A 17,238-nucleotide genomic window follows, 5' to 3' on the forward strand; every position below is an offset into this window, starting at 1 on the left:
CCAGGAAAGGGGCAGGAATGCCCACCAAGAGACAACACAGCAGATTTGCCTGCAGAGCTGCCAAGAGCCGTGTGACAGATACTGCACCCACCACATGGAGCCACATCCTGACAGCACTTCACCACTTTCATTGCTCTATCGCAGGGGCTCAGCCCCGCTGTTTCACTCGCTCCCACCCATCCACACCAATACAAGCACTCCCCATCTCCAGTTTCTGGCATCAGGAAAAAATTAGGAATAACCCTGGTCCTGGGGCCATCTAGAAAGACACCTCCACTTCAGAGCCTAGGGGAGAGGCACCAGAGATGCCCAAACCCGATAGCCATGGTGGTGGTAGAACAACAGCACCTTTGTCCAGCAGACCCTTATTTATTAAACCCATGCCCAGTACACCTCTGAGGAACACCAGAGGTGCTGCTTTTACGGGGAGCAGTAAAACATGCAGATGAGCCTCTCCTGGCACGTGCACAGCGGCTGATGCTGCTGCTTTGCTCATGTTGATCTGCATCAGCCTCTGCACTTTGTCTGCCAGGGTTGAAAATACACACACCCCCTCCCCATCATTAAAGGAGAACAGGCATTGGGATGATTTTAGCCAGTGGCAATCTAAGAACACACTGGTGTTAAATGCCATAAGGGAAAGGAGAGCAAGGCAGGTATTTTCTGTGTTCAGCACAGACCCCTGCTGTGGGAGGCAATAAATTCAGCATCCCAAGCATGTCATGCCTAGACTGAACAACTTGAGCAAGGAAAGCCATACCTTCACCTTGTTCTTCACAAAGAAAAGCAATTTACTCCTCCAATAAAAGCAGCAGAGCCTGCAAGTTACCCACAGGTATCAGAGCCTATGATCTACTGCCTGGATTAGGAGATACATTGACAGCTCTGGGTTTAGGAAGGGATTTTATGAACCCTTCAGAATTCATGCCAGCATTTGCAATTACTGCTATTGGGATGGATGGAACCAGCTTTGGGCTGGCAGCACCTTGCCTTGCCAGGAAAGCTTTTCATACCTAAGGCAATTTGAGGCAAAACCAATGCTTTTGGCTGAGCTCCTCCTCCTTGGCCATGCCTGCTCAGTACATGCCCAAGCAGGCAGCAGCCATACCAAGGAGCAGCTCCCTTAGCAGTGGGACTGGTGCCAAGCTGCTGCCTCGGAGTGAGGGACAAACAGGGATACAGAAGGAGGGAGCTGGAAAAGAGCAGGGTTCCTCCATGATCCCAGTACCTGCTGGTGCCATTCCCCCAGATAGGAAGCCAAAATGGAGTTAGTTTGAGGAAGAACCTCACTGCCCTGGGTGAAGGCACCGGTCCCACTGTTCCCACTGCTGGGAACCCGTGTGGATGAGGAGGGTAATCAGGGAAGCTCTGAAGGTCTTGAGGGCCACTGAAGAACCTCCTAATCCATTAAAGCTGTTCCAGGAATGTGATGAGTTTGTACCAGGCTCAAGAATTCGAGGATGAGCCCAAGCAAAGCCTCAGGGCAAACCCAGCACACGCTGCTCTCGCTCTGAACCACCAGAACCACCAAGAGCAGAAGTCAGAGGCGGAGGAGGGAGAGGAGCTAAAATACGACAACCCAAACAGAGCTCCAGATTTCCAGCCCTGTGGCTGAGGTTCAGAGCCAGAAGACCTCAGAGCCCTGCCAGGTCCAGGCTGGAAAGGAATGTGCAGGTTCCCCAGGACAGCTGCCAGGCTCCAGTTCACCCCAGTAATCCTCCACTTTCTCATTCTTACTCTGCACTTACAGCTATAAATAGGGAGTTCATCCGAGCAGCCCCCTCATTCAGGGTCCCTGTCAGACAGGGACAAGCAGAGTCCTGTATCTGCAGCACATCTGGCAGGCTTGTGTTTCAGGGCGAAGGAGTGCAAGGTGTGCAGCCCCTGGACGTGAGATCTTGCAGGGTTTTAATTAGCCAGATTGTACTTCGATGGAGACACGTGTCTGGAAATAGCAGGAGAAGCCTTTTGCCATCTATTCCACTCAGGTCTTATGTTCCCCATTCAAAGAGGAACATTATAATCCCAAGAATGAGCCTCACCCAGTTACAGCAGCTAGCATGATCCCAGCAATGGCAGTAGCAGCACATATAGAAACCTTTACTGGTGACAAAGAAGAAAAGACACATTTACAAGTGCAAAGGCTCGAGTGCTGTATCCCACAGAGCCGTTCATTTAACTGGCTGGCAAGTGTGGCTTTTCCAACACTACAAAACCCAGGAAAAAAGTGGCAGCTAACTTATCCCACCTTGGCTCCTCTACTCGGTACTGCTTTAACGCGCTAGAGAAATTCTGCTGAGCACATCACTGCCTTGGAAGATGCAAGGAGGCAACGCTGGTGACAGCAGTGAAAGAAGGAGAACCTTCAGCAGGAAGCTCGTGGCAGAAGACAGGTTGGTGGCAAAGTCTGTGCCCCACTGAGCTGCATCGCTTGGGAAACTGAGGCCAGACAGATCTCCTGCAACTCCCCTTCTCTGTGTGGCAGGTTTGGGAACACCTCACTATCCCCAGTGCTTCCACTGAGGACAAATCTCCAGTGAGATGCAGCTCACAACAAGACCAGGAAACACCGACCTGTGGGATGAAGCTCCTGGCTCCAGTGCAGGGCTTGGTGGGGAGCTTCTGTTCAAAACACTGGCTTTGCCCTTTTTACAACAACACAGCTTCTCCCTTCAAACCAATTCCCTTCGGAAGGGATGAAAAAAAAAAAAAGCCAGAAATCATGCAAATTAAATGTTTCATCATGTCAAACTATTCATAGCAATTCTACCTGCCTGAATTCCTCAAACAGCTACGAAACAACCCAAACCCCATCCCACATGGTGGGTGCAACCCACCGAACCTGCTGGCCTTTGTGCCACCACAGAGGGACAGTGCCATGAAGTGCAGAAGGTTCGTGATAGAAAACATTCTGGTGCTGTGAAGAGGACCAGAATCAAAGGCTCTCATCAGCTTAATGAGAGAAAATAACTGGAGAGAGACTAAGGGGCAGCACAGCAAACCTAACTGAAGTGTGAGGTGTAACTTCAGAAGCACCAGAGGGGTTTGGGGCAGCTGAAACAGCCACCAGAGACGGAAAGCGGTCGGTGGGGAGGACGCTCAGCAGCCACGTGGGAAGCAGCAGCTCCCATCACTGCAGAGCTGCGGGAGCATCCTCAGCACGGGCAGCACGGTCACTGATTGCAGCGCCAGCTCCCACGAGCTCCCCCCGCCCGGCTGCTGCGCTGGGCTCCGGGCTCGCTGGGACAGCGCAGGCAGCAGAGGGGGCACGGCCCTTTCCTGCTCCCCAGCGTGGAGGAGGCTCCGCTCGCAGAGGCCGCCCTTGCCCTGCCATCCGCCCGCGCAGCAAACCCAGGGGCTGGGGACAGGGAAAGAGAAGTCCCAGGCTCCCCGGACACCCTCTGTGCCGTGCTCCCGTCCCTGCCCAGCACCAGCTGCTCTCTTGGCTCCTGCGCTGGGCTTCGTTGGGGGTTTTAAGCAACAGCCGCTTCCAGGCACTTCTCTGCCTTGACCTGCTGGGGCTGAGCCAGCGCCGGGGAGATGCACGCAGCCCAGGGTAACCCGTGATACTGAAGGTGAACCGCTCCGTTTGGGGTTGAAATGAGGAGTTTTGATGCTCTCCAAAACAGCCGCTTTTACCAGCCCCCAAAATGTCTCGTTAGAAACTGCTCAATATTTAACCTGAGCTTATCCCAGCAGCACAACGCCCAGAGAGAGCTCCCTTTGGGACACTCATCTCTCCTGGTGGTGCCGAGTCCACCGGGACCATCCCTCCTCGGCCCGTCAGGGACAGAAGGCTGGGCACTTGCAGCAGCACAGTGGTTTTTACGGTGGTTTTATGGGAAGAACCATTCATCCTGCCAAAATGATCCAAAGGAAAAAAACAGCTGCACTGATGCACCACATTAGTGTAGAAAAAACACCCAAAGGTGGAGGGGTCTCTCCTCCAAAAAGGAGGACTGCTGCTTCCAGCTCGGTCATGGTTCCTTTCATGCACTGGGTAGCTTCACTGCTTGTTGTGAAAATCACTTCCTTGCCTCCAATGAAGCATTTCGGGTGCACTTGGATCTTCCCAAGGCTGCTGGATCATCAGCAATATTAAATGCAAAGATGCTGGATGGACTGAATCATGCCCAGCTCATGAATGATGCCTTTGTTCAGCTGTTTGGAGATCGGCAGCAGCGAAGAAAGAGCTTTTCTGATGTGGTCCCACGTTTGCCAGCACCCAGCAGCGGTGCCCAGCACGCACCATTGTGATCAGCAAGCTTCCAGTGAAACTTTCCTTGTCAAGCCAGAGAGATGCTCTTGTCAAAGGAGAAAGGGGGACTCTTGCTGGTGGTTCTGCAGGCAGTGGGATGGCAGCACTGGTGCTGAGCGGCTCTCGGGGTTTCTACATTAGGGGTGAACCACGTCCCCGTTCCATGGCTTGCGTTTCCATGCACAACCTGGCTGCACCAGGAGCACAGACTTGGATGAAGGAATTATTGCAACACCCCCATGGTTTACAGGAGCCTTCCCCCAGGGGTCCTTACTGAAGGTGTAAAGAAGAGGATTTTGCAAAGAATGGGGGGAAAGAGAAAGTTAGAAATTGGAGACAACATGGGACAAAGCAGAGGGATCGATAAGGAATAAACCTTGAAGCCATCCAAGTGCAGGACCTGGGCATCCCAGACCCTCTCACAGGGGAGCCAACTCACAGCCACGAGCAAAGGTCCAAGAAGCAGCTTGGGAAGCTTCACCTGGACCCCCTGCAGGAGCCACCAGCGCTGGGTGCGAGTTCACACACAAACCCTTCTCCAATTAACAGCACATTTCTGTGTGAGAATCAGGAATTTAAACCCAGTATTAAAGGGATTTTGAGAACTTTCTGAGAGGGAGAGAAAAATGTTCCTGAAAGGATCCCTCTATAAGTTAAAATGTTATTAAAGTGTAGCTGCCGGAGCAGACGGGGAGTGGGGGCTTCCAGGGTACTCCCTTCCCTCGGCTAGTAATTTATGATTTACTTTTGTAATAACTGAAGCCATAAGGAACTCATTGGATTAAAAAGCCTTATTATTTATGTTGTGGAACAATAATATTTAACTGTATAAAGCCACATATCCACCCATGCAGACTTTCCCTCCAGATGAAACAGACTGCACTTCGTAAGTAAAACCCTGGCTGGCGAGAAAGCTGCCATTGAATGCCGATAGCACCCGCGCTTCACCGTGTATTGCAGTTCAAGGTTGCTTTTAAAAGCCTGTTATATCATCACCATGGGCAGCAAAACAGAGACCCAGAGACCCAGACAAACACAGACACAGAAACCGCAGCAGCATCGCCGCACAGCCCACCAAGCACCAGGGACAGGCGGGACGATCGCTGGTCTGCATCCCCTGTGATTTCGGCTGGTGCGGTCTGAAATCATGCACAGGGGATGCAGACCCATGTGCCAGCACCAGCACAGCCCCAAAATGCCATGGTGGGGGGTCCAGCACTGAGTTAGCAATGAGTACCCTCCTGGACCCAGCGAGCAGCTTGGCTTCAGCCAGCCTGGAGGATGGATCCCAGCCCCGGATCTTGCAGCTAACGATGGGTTTAGCAGGCAGAGGAGCTCCCCATGGGCTCAGCAACCCAAGTCCCCTAATAAGCCCCCCATACACTCAACCCTATTACAAGTGATGCCTCCCAGGGCTCTACATGGGAATAGACAGACTACTGCAAGAGCACAAGGATCACCTGGTATGATGATCAAAGCAGCCGACACGGCTCTGCCAGCCCCGCTGTCACCTTTCGTCCCACTCTGCTGGATCCACAATGAAATTTTTCCCTTTCCACGTCCCCCCATGACTAGGTGAGGCCACTTACTCTGCCAGCTCCTCCAGGCTCCGATACACATCGTCATCATTTTCCGTGGTCTCCTCCGACGGGAAGGGTCTGGGGAAGGAGAGGAACGACAGTGTTACTGGTGTGTCCCCAGGCAGGCGGACCCCGCAGCCCCAGCCCAAGGACCCCACTGGGCAGAGGGTGTTTGGGAACAAAACATTCATTGCAAATACATTTTCTCTTACGGAGGCATCAGCCAGGACAAGCCCATCCCCGCTGCTCTCCGTGGGCAGTGCTGGCACGGCAGGACAAAAAGCCAGGAGAGGCTGATTCACTGCAGGGCACCGGCTGAGCACTGCACCATTTAATAGCACCTCAGAGAGCCGGGTCTGAGCTGCCGCTTGCACTGTGCTGGTGCTGCACAAAGGACTCGGTGCCAATCTCATCCGAGTCTGTGCTGGACTCGTTGAGCCAGAGAAGCATCCTCCTGTCCCCTGTGATGGAACCTCTCTACCCACGAGCTCCTGCCTGCCCAGCCAGGGCACTCTGAGCTGCTTCCCCCCAGCATCTCCCACCCCTGCCGGCAGCCAACCCCACCAGGATGAATGAGTCCTTAACAAACCCTGGGCTTCCTTGTCCTAACAGCTTAACGACAGCTGAAAAAAGTTAAAACCTGGGGGATTAGGGAAAAGAGACCAAAAGGGCAAAAGGAAGGGGGTAGAAAGCACATTAAAAGAGAAAGGGAGGGAGTGAGGGGAATACAAGAATTCCTTGGCTCGTTCTGAAGTAATAACCAAATAATGTATGAAGGAGATGAAAAATACTGCTTTAATTAAACCCAAACTATTATTGCTGGCGCGGGGCCACGCGGGCTGCGGCTCTGCAGGGCTGGATGCACCTTGCGGCTGTGCCGGGCTCCTGCGGTCGGGCGAGCCCCACTCCAGCTGGAGCCAGGGAATGTGGCTGCAGCCCGGCCCCGAGGCACCGCGGCGCAGGCAGAGGTGTCCCTGGGATGCTGATGCCATGGGGAGCAAACCTGGACACGTGAACTTTTAACTGCCCCAAGGGCAACTTCCCCCTCTTCCCTCCACCCTCCCTGTTTCACAACACATTGCCTCTCCTCAAGGATTCAACACACGGCCTGGCTACCCCCAAATGTGCTATTTTTGGATCCTGTCTCCAGTATGAATCCATTTGTCCCCCGTCCCCCCAGCTTTACTTCACCCTTCCTTTAAGGAGCAGCTTCAGACCAAGTGTTTGAAATAGTGCCCAAACCTGCAGTGAGTTCAGTTAAAACCACAACCAGGTGGTGAGCCCAGGAGGGAAAAGTGACCCCAGCCCCAGGGCAAGGCGATTTCATGCTCCAGCAGCTATCCCGGCTGCCGTGCCCTGCGCGAGATGCAGACCCATGGGACCCATGGGGCCTTGAACCATGCCCACGTGCAAAGCACCAGCGCAGGGGGAGGACAGCGATGGGTGGGAAGAGCAGATGGGGCTGTGCTGGCTCTCACAGTCTCATGGCAAGGCCAGTGCCATTGGACAATGGCCCCAGCACCCCAAATCTGGCACAAAGCTGCCCATGCATTTGTGGCTGGGGGGATGTCCATTCTGGAGAGAAGCTGCAAAGCTCAAAGGTGCAGTGAGAGGCTGGAGGCACCCAGGATCGTTACCAAACCTGTGCTTCCCCTCCCCTTCTGTCCCCTGGGGATCAGTGACAAATACAAGAGCCATGTGAGGCACAGACAAAAATGCCACCAGCTCTTCCTGCAGTGCCAGACCCCATCATGGGAACCTGCCTCAGAGCTCAGCCCCAGCTGGTGAGGGGGAGCAGCATTTCTCCAGTGAGACAGGAGGCATCAGGGGTGACCTCTGCTTGAACAGCACTTGGTTAAAGAGTAAAAGATACAACCCAACGCCAGGCATGACCACCTTTCTTTTACACGCATCTTCTGCTCTTAATCTCTATTGCCTTCTCTTTGCTCACAGAGCCAGAAAGAAAGTAAAAGAGCCACAAAGAAAATTAAAATCACAAGCACATATTTCCAGCCATAAATCTTGGCTTGCGGTGTAATCAGTTCCTGTGATAAACCTTCCCAAGTCAGACGGAGACAGCAAAGAGAGAAAAATACTTTCTACTGCGAGTTTCGTGGGGACAGCAGCTCCATCAGCCCCCGGCTTCACCTTGACCATCAGTAAAGCACCGGAGTGAAAGTCAGGGCAGGGGAGGAATTAATATCCTGTATCTCTGCCATAGCAGCTAATGGCTAAATAAGGATGCAGAATGCAATTAGAAGGGCAGTCACGCAAGGAGAGGGTTACCAAATGGACCATCTAAAACCTGGAGCTGAAGGATGGGTGTTTGGAGGAAGCCCGGGGTTTGCTGTGCTTGCGCCTCCCCCTCCTGCCTGCAGCACCAGCGGCTCCGCAGGAGCCTGATCCCACTCAGGAGGAAGAGCAAAAGCCCCAGAAACATCAAACGCCCCCAGAAGAGGCTCTCAGAGATAATAAACCTCCCAGAGCAGACTTCTGCACAGACAAACCCCACAGCATCCAGCAGCATCGCTCCCAGAGATCAAAGAGGAGAACGAAAGTGGGGTCGATCTGATCTGTTTGTGTTAGAGCCTAGAAGAGAAGAAAAGACCAAGTAATTTGTTCTGGAGTTTAGAGCGAGCTTCTCCTCTTGAGGACATGACTTAGAGCAGATGATCGCTCTCGACACACGATGCAAAGCACCCCCTTGATCTTACGAAACACTTAGGCTACTCCGTGTGTTGGAGACTTGCGCACACGCGGCACACAGAGCCCTGCAGTGCAACACTCTGGTAAGGAAAGGCAGGAGCAGTCCACAGCCACGGTACAGCACATGGGGATGATCCATCACTATTCCACTGGCACCTAATGCAGAACCCCTGCCTTGCTCTTGGTGGTCACTTGAGTTGCCCATGATCCATCCCACGCCGTATCCTCATCAGCCACCCCCATGATCCTCCGTGAGGGTGAAGGCACTGTGTGATGCACAGCCTGGATGCACTCTCCTCTGCATTATTTAATGGCAAGAGCCAGGTAGGCTGCGCTTCCAACAGCGACAGCAAGACGACTTACTTATTTATGAACATATTTCAGCATCTGGGTGCCTTGTCCTAGCAACTGAAGCCAGCTCTTCACCTCTGCGCTACCGTCACAGAGAATACAGAGGGTCAGGGGTGGGTCAGCTTTAGTCTGATACCTGTGTACAATAGCATCTTAACCTCAAATCCAACATGTGACCGAGCAGGGAGGATCTGGCATCATTTATTTTCTCTTTTCCCTGTCTTCATTCGATTTCCTGGGGTCAAACACCAGTCCTGGGAACAGAAAGTCTGGCGAGAAGCAGGCGGGGTGGGAATGTCCCACTCGCTGCCCCCCATCCCATGGGGCTGTTCCTACCAGGGGCTGCTGGCGGTGGAGATGCTCTGTCAGCAGATCTGTGAGCAGGTTTACATGACTTGTGCAAACATCACAGAAGGGTGAAGGATTCGGTTCAACCCCTAGTGGGAGCAGGACTCCAGCCTCTAACACCAGCAGAATCATCTCCTGCTATTGTCCTCAGCCCAGCGATCACATCTGAGTGCTTTAAAAAACAGGCAGAGACCATGAGACCCAGGAAACATGAGCTGCTCCCATCTGCTGCCCCTTCTGCCAGGGATTCCTTCAGCAATGGAAAGGACCAGAGCCTCAGGCTGGTGCAAAGGAGCTTCTGCAGCTCTGCTGGGATGGACGGGGCTGAGCCGAGTCTTCCTGGCTCAGGATCTGGCAGATAAAGGTTTCCATAGCATGGCAGCTACAGGCCGTAATTCCTGGGGAACACTGCTGCACCCTCAGGAGCTGTCCAAAGAAAACCAGGGGGGTTCTGCCAGACGCTCACGCTTGGCTGAAAGCGCTTTCGTTCAGCAGCAGCTTTGGTGGGATCAGGCAGATTAAAGCAGCCTTTAATTTACTGATGTAGCAGGAGGGGGCTGCTACTGATACAGCTGACCAGGGACAAGCAAAGAGGTGACCAGGAGCTGCTTCTCCAGTCCCACTCTCGACCTCTGAGTTTCGATTCCCATCTGTGAAATGGGAACAGAGTCAGGGAACAATTTTGGTTCAAGTGCTGCAAGATGGATGAAAACCAGGAGATTAATGCCCAAGAGCCATTTTTATAAAGCAGATTGGAATCAATTCTTTCCCTGCAGAACAAGACACATTGGAGCACACCAAAAGCTGCTGAATTTAATTAAAATCATACTATTGTGTTACATTACTCATCTCTGGAAAGAAGCGCCTCATGCTGTGCCAGATTTTAGACATGTCCTCTGAAAAATTATGATTTGCTTTTATTTGTGGTCTGGAACTTGCAAAAATTCTCACAAGATTAATTCTGATGGAAATTCAGTGGGGAAGCAGCAAGCTGCATCATCAGATAGCAGAGATGATGATTCTGCAGGGGAGTACTCGCAGCGTTAGCACAGTGCACTGCAGTGCCCAAGGGTTAGCAGCGTGCCCTGCTTTATCTTTAGCTCAAATCTGAGCAGAGCCTTTCTGGAGACTACGAGACAAGAAAATAACAGCTCGTATAAATTTATGTTTCACCACATTATCGCATCTTTAAAAAATTCTCATGTCCCTCTGCTTTGCTCAAGAAAGCGGAATGATTTTCTCCACACTTCAGCTCCATGTTGATGATAACAGATGGATAAAACCAAAAGGGGAATCCAGAAACAACTTTCCCAAGAAGAAAGCAGGAAAAATCCCAACCCTGAACCCTTTGGGGTAACAGCACAGCCAGTCACTAGGAAACGACCTGACCCAGGTTAAAGAAGACTCTGGGCAGGCGGCACCACTCACTGGGGAGCACAGGGATAACTCACAGCTGGGATGGACAGACCTGGGATGTACCCCATGAACTTCAGCAACATCCCCACAGGGCTCTGCAACTGCCTCACTTTGGAAAATGCTGCTAAAACAAAAGCCTTGAAACCCCCAGTTTTAACTTGTGGCAGAGCAGCACAAGCAAATCTTTTAGCAGGTCGAGGAGCAGTTTCTCTGCTGTACCCGAGCCCCTGCAGTCCAAAGAAACACGCCAATGAAAACAAGTAACTACCTAAACATCCATTCCTGTGGCTTCCAGAGCAGCACCCACACTGCTCTCGGCATGAAACCAGCACCAGTGTGTCCTGGCCAAGCAGGGTCCTACTGTGCACCGTAAACCAGATCTGAACACCTCTGCTGAGCAGCACCTTCTGTGGTCCATAAGGAATAACAGACGTGCACTTCCTGCTCTCCGGAGTGGTGCAAAGGGACGTGGTTTGTCCCAGAGCATCCGAGTGTGCCTCTCGCCAGGCACAGCCCATGTGTTCCCTGTCCCCCTGTGCTGGAGACCCCAGTTTGGGACCAGCCATGCCTCAAGTCCTTTACCCACACCTGGGACAAGGGCTGCATTTCAGAGAGACCTTTCCAGCACCCCTGATGTCAGCTGTGCGCTGCCCCTGCTCGGCAGAGGAAGTGGAGGAGCAGCCACGAGGCAGGCACATCCCAAAACCCAGCGAGCCCCACGTGTGACTGTTAAGCAAAGCTGAGCGCATTGGAGCTGTATCTTCATTATGCAAAGCTGCTGGTGAGGACGGGGAGAGAGAAACTGCCTTTGCTTTTATTAGCAGATGCTTATGGGGTGACCTCAGCATCTCCCAAGCCTACAAAGCAGCCGCGCAGGAAAACATATCAATGGTATTTTTCAGGCTCTCTGAGGAGCAAGCCTGTGAGGATACATACTTGCCAAAATAAATGTGTTAAAAACGTTTTTAGCTGAAAAGGAACTGCTTTTAGCCAAGGACCCTGCTCAGTGACAAGGGAGAAGCCCTGCGGTCACTCCTGAAGAAGGTTTGTCCATGTCCCTGGAAACCATCTCCACTCAGCCCCTGGCTCAAGAGATCCGTGGCTGGACCTCCATGGATCCGTGCTGGTCAGTCCCAGGACTGGTCCCAGCTCCCGACTCCCTGGAGCACAGGATAGCTCTGCACAGCAACCATAGGTGCTTCCAGGCACAGATTCCTTCCACAGCCTTCTCCACCCATTTTAGAGCAATGCTTAAAGCACGCACGATGAACACACCGTGGCAGTAAAAAACTAATGGGCAGGGTACGATTACAGAGAGCACACTGGCAATGAGTAAAACAGTCCTCATAAATCCAATCTCACAGGACAAGAGGTCCCGTAACTCCCACAGCACCCAAGAACCAGCATCTTGGCTTGTATTTCTGTATCTGTTTAAAGGGCAGGTAAACCTCTGCCCAGGGCAGTGTGCTATGCTCACTACGTCTGCCCTGAGAGGAGACCAATGTCACCTGTTCTGCCAACAGGCTCAGCCAGCCACAGACCCAAGGGGGCCCTGCCCTGGTTCCCAGGATGCAGAAAACACAACCAGCACCTTCTCCTTCCCTCCAGCACCTGACCAAAGCATGGCCACTGCTCCCGCAGATGAAAACCTCCCTGTGACAAACAGGGCTCACCCCAACTCCCCATTTGCAAACGTTTTTACGTCTCTTTTATTAACTGCGGGGCCTTCTGAAGTCACTGAGAGGTTCACTTCATATATAAAGGATTTTCTTAGATTAAGGGCCTCAATGAAAGGCCTTTGAACACTCCAACTCCTTCCCATTTTCAGATGGTTTCACTGTGCACACATTAAAAATGCATGCAGGCAGCATGAGCCAATATTCCTTAACCTCCTGCCTCTCTTGCAAAACTTGGCTTCCAGGAAAAACATATATCTTGGGGAGACGAAAACACACGTGTCCCCCCACTCACAGCTCACGTTGAGCACACAGAGCTCACAAGCATGAGGTGGACAAGGGCCGGAGCCCAGCGGACACCGGGACATGCCATGGGCAGCAAGAACAGGCAGGGCTGCAGCAGGGAAGTGGAAAGGGAAAAAAAAAGCTTTAAGGGAAAATAAATCCCGGTTTACTGGGCCCGGCAACAAGAAGCCCCATTGTCCTCCAGGGAGCCGAGTTCGCTGGAGAGAACCTGGAAAGAGTGAGAACTCGTGCTCCAGAGCACGGGAAAGCCTTTGCACAATACCCCAGTGAGACCCCGCTGCTCCTCCCTGCTACAGAATCCTCCCACCAACGTGGAGCATTCAGTGCCCCGTGAGGAGCAGGGTAAGGGCTCTGTGGTGGGAGCTCCCCATGTCCTGGCTGTAAAATAAAGGCTCTCATTCAGCGACAGCCACAACAGGCAAGGAACACGGTGGTAACCTCTCCCTGGGAGCACTAATGGTCCTCCAGACAGAGCAGGAAAGGGTGAGAAACAACAGCAATTAAACATATTCCCCTCTCCTGAAGCAATGGGCAATGCTACACAATGAGGATCTTTTCTGTGTCCCCACACACAACAGCCCTGTGAGACAACAACGAAAACTCCAGGGAAAGAGAATTATCGCATTCCTGCAGGACCCGTGCTCCCAAACCAGGTCAGGGGCAGTGCTGCCAAGGCTGCCTGTGCCCAAGGAGCAGCAGGTCTCCAGTCCCACAAGCCAGGTGAACAAAGGCTTTTCTCCCCTCCCCATTCCTGAGACACACGCACAAAACTAAGGGATTTGCCCAGGGCCACGTACGGCACCTGAGCCAGAACACAGACCCTGCTCTCCCTTCCACACATCTTCCCTTCATGCATCACCTTCCTTCTGCGCATTTGTGTGCACAGGACCAACTTTCTTCCAAATGCCTTGAAGAGACAAAACCGTGTCTTTTTCTAGGAGGCACCAATAAGCCTCATAACATCAAGGGTTTGTTACATTGGGCACTACCCAAAAATAACCCAGCGTGGTGGTGGCGGCCCTGGCAACTACACACTGCTTCAGTTAGCGGGAAACGCCGTCTGTGCTCTTCACACAGCCCTGTGCAAGAGAGAAACGAGGTTTGCCACCATAAGGGACCATTCCCTGCTCGAGGGACGCCAGCGATGAGCCGTGCTGCAGCAGGACGCTGCTGCCTGCAACTGCTGAAACCTGCATCATGGCTAGAACAGAGCAGGGGAGGACAGACACCGGGGCTGCAGCAGCTGCACCGGATCAAGCACAGCCCCAGCAGCGTGCTGCGAACGCAGCATCGCATCAGAGATCGTTTTCTGCCATGTTTTGCTGCTTGTACCTTGTTTCTTGGAAGAAACACTCTGTCATCTCAACACAGCTATCCTGATAGCTATCTGATTTGCTCTGTGAAACAGGGCTTCTCTGACAAGGTTCACGTATCCAGGAATCAGTAAGACAGAAAGGATATTTTTTTCCGTCACTGAATACCATACAAGATTGATTCCTTGATTTCTGTTTTTCTACCCTACCTGCCATGTTTTTTTTTAAGGGAAGTAATAGGCTCAGGGATTTATTTCATTCTCAATTTGTGTGATCCTGATTCTTAGACCTCGAAAGAGGGGATGGAGCAGAGCCACATTCATGCACCATCCCAACTGCACTCTATTTACCATGGTCCTGAGCACCATGCCTAAGCCAACGAGACTTTTCCATTTATTTCAATGGCAGCATCCTCATAGTGGGAGGGAAGGTCAGGGACCCCCAGCATCAGTGGGGACCCCAGCGAGCTGAGAGGCAGCAGTGGCCGCCGTGAGCAGCCCCTTTGGGGAGCCAGAGCTGCTGCTGGTTCCCACAGCTAAATTAACTCATCTGAGATCAGTTTCTGTCTTTGAGGCTTTTCTGGAGGTGCGGCAGGAAATCACCTAATCAAGAGGGAAGAACGGGCAGGGATGGACAAGGCGAGGGCTCTGCGCGCTCAGGGGCAGCGGTGATGGGAGCGGGCACCCCGCGAGGGGATTTTCCAGCTAAAGGAGCAACAGCGTTTCCTGTTCTTGCAGTGCTGGCAGTGGGGAGGAGCTGGGTTAATGAGCAGGAAAACAGGGTTAGAAGCAAAGACCCACTAAGCTCTGTGCTATTCTTGTGTCATTACGGTGCCAAAGGCTTCCAAGAGAAGGGATTTTAGTGGGAACTGTAAATGCTGTTTGTAAAATGAAGAAGCAAAAGCCACATAACCACAAGAACAGCAAAACCTCCCTGCCCTGCATCCCAGCTATCGCCAGCCCTGACAGCAGGAGAGCTCAGCAGAAGCAACAGGAATTCAGCCAAAGCCTTCCTAGGGCACAGCCTGCTCCTTCACCCTCTGCAGGACACCAGGACACCCCTGTCTGAAAGGGCTTTGCCAAGGCTGACACAGCAGAGCCGCTCCCAGTGATGCCCCGAGACTTAAACCCAGCCCTGGCAAAGGCACTGCAGCCTGTGTGTGGGTTCCCCCTCACCCCCCGCCTCCCAGCGCCTTGGATGTTCCTTTCTCTTAAAATAATAATCACTGCATTGCTCAGGGCTACCCTTAACAATAAATAGTCCTTAACTTAGAGCACGTCTTTATTCCTCAAACCTGAACCCCCGGATCTCCCCCCAGGTCCTGGTGGGATCTGTCAGGTTTGTGTTTAACAGATGGGAAGGCTCCGAGTTTGTTTTACACGTGAAAAGCTGTTTCCCTCCAGCAATATCAGTGCAGTTAAGGCAGTGAAAATAAGTTCAGACAGCGGAAACGGAGGCGTGGGGTGGTGGGCACGGGCAGCGGGGCGAGATGTGAGGGGGGCCCATCCACAGCACCCCCACAGCGTGGCTGCGGCTGTGCTGACCCCGGGACACAGCCAGAGCCCAGTGCCACAACACACCCTGCCACAACAGCCAGACACGCTCCGCAGGGCAAAGCAAATGTGTTCTACAGCTGAGGAAAAGAAACACCCCCCCCAAAAAGGAGGAAAGGTACTTGAGGCTGAGAACTCGTCCCAGTTGTGTCTGTGGTCTTAATGAGATGGTGCCAGATTAATAATGGAAACACACAGTAACAAGAAAAGCAATCGCAAACCAGTCTTGCAGGGAATTGAACAAAGGCCACGATAACAGCTCTGCTTAACAGGGCTGTCTGCTGGGTTCAATTCCTTCCCCATTGCTCCTTCCACTACCAGAGCAGGAGCAGCCCCACAGCTGGGCAGCCCACATGGGGCACCGGGACTGGGTCACTCCTTACCCCCCTCTGCCCGCACAGCACTGATGCGCCTTTGTCAAGGCCAGGAAGACATTTCCCAGTGTCCAGTGACAGAAAGGCCACCTGAATGAGGTGGGGACAGTGGGGTGACACCACAGGGTCAGGGCAAAGGGTGCTGCTGGCTTTCCTGGGATCCCACTAAACCCACCCGCTGCCCCCCCAAGCAGGCACATCACACACAGCTGATGACTTACTTTCTTTGTAAGCTATTCCTGAGCAGCCTGCAAGGTGCTTTTGCATGTACCCTGTTACAATTCAAAGGCATCCTTGATGTCTGTTTAACCTTAATATATGTAGCTTTTAAAGAGTCTGATGTGATTAAATACTAGAAATATGGATAGGGAGACTGAAAAACATCATTTAAAGCATCAGGTTGAAAAGGATCTTACCTAATTCCTTTGGTTTGAGCAATACTGTGGAAGGAGAGTCTGGATACTGCGGAGATCACCTGGAGAGAGAAAAAGATGCTGATGTGCTTACTGGTGATAGAGGAAGGTTTGGTGGGAACTTGAGGTACCACAGCCTGAACACCCATTGAAATGGGTGAGCTCCAGTGCCCAATCTGTGTCACAGGACAATGCCACCAGGGCTTGGGGGACACTGAGTGCAAACACTGTTTCTGGTTCTATTAATGAGCTTAAAAAACATTTAACCCTTGGTTTATAAACCTACCCATTCAACAGCATTATCCGAGCAAACTTCAACCCACCACCCACACAACACATCCAGACCTGCTCCAGTCGCTCTTTTATGCGACACTGAGAACCACTGAAAACCTTCTTACTTCTGTGTTTTATTACAAAAGGTTTATAGCACCTTTCGTCTCTCCCACACAAAATGATCTTATTGAGGCCACGTGCCAAGACCGAAGGGTTCTGACTTCTTGCGTTTCAGTACAGATACATCATCAATTTGTCAGAGGTGAGCACGGACCATCGCCCTTCCCCGGCACAGAGCAGCCAGAAATGATTCAACAACGACGTGTTTCCATCAGCATCTCAAGCAGGAACAGCAAGACACCACCTCTCCCCGAAAGCTCCAATTCCTGGTGGAAGCTTTAATTGCTACACAGAGTTCTCGATCATTTTTCAGTTCTCAACCACAAGGAGTGGGTTCAGCGCCTCACAGACCTCTTCTACTCTTGCCCAGATTCATCATTGCAAAGCTACATTGAAAAAACAAACCTATTATTTTTGGACTGGTTTCCCACCCACTGCACAAACAGAGATGTCTGGATGCAGGACACGGATAAAGGGCTTCCTGAGCGGTCTGGGCTGCCCAGGGCCCAGCCCTCCTCCAGGCACCTGAGCACCATGGAAGTTGCTGCTGA

General features: G+C 52.2%; 1 protein-coding gene across 2 annotated transcripts in view; it reads right to left on the reverse strand.

Moving 5' to 3' along the window:
- Positions 1 to 17,238, reverse strand: part of VAV2 (vav guanine nucleotide exchange factor 2) — a 103,594-nt gene that overhangs the window by 26,877 nt on the left and 59,479 nt on the right. For both annotated transcript variants that reach the window (XM_062641209.1, XM_062641208.1), the window contains exons 3-4: positions 16,298 to 16,356; positions 5,848 to 5,916 (exon numbers count right to left, since the gene is read on the reverse strand). In XM_062641209.1, coding sequence (XP_062497193.1) covers positions 5,848 to 5,916; positions 16,298 to 16,356 — 128 coding nt within the window. The remainder of the gene's footprint in view (positions 1 to 5,847; positions 5,917 to 16,297; positions 16,357 to 17,238) is intronic.

This window comes from Pezoporus occidentalis, unplaced genomic scaffold (assembly GCF_034315485.1).
Source record: "Pezoporus occidentalis ecotype Australia unplaced genomic scaffold, CSIRO_AGI_Poc_V1 ctg68, whole genome shotgun sequence".
NCBI lineage: Eukaryota > Metazoa > Chordata > Aves > Psittaciformes > Psittacidae > Pezoporus > Pezoporus occidentalis.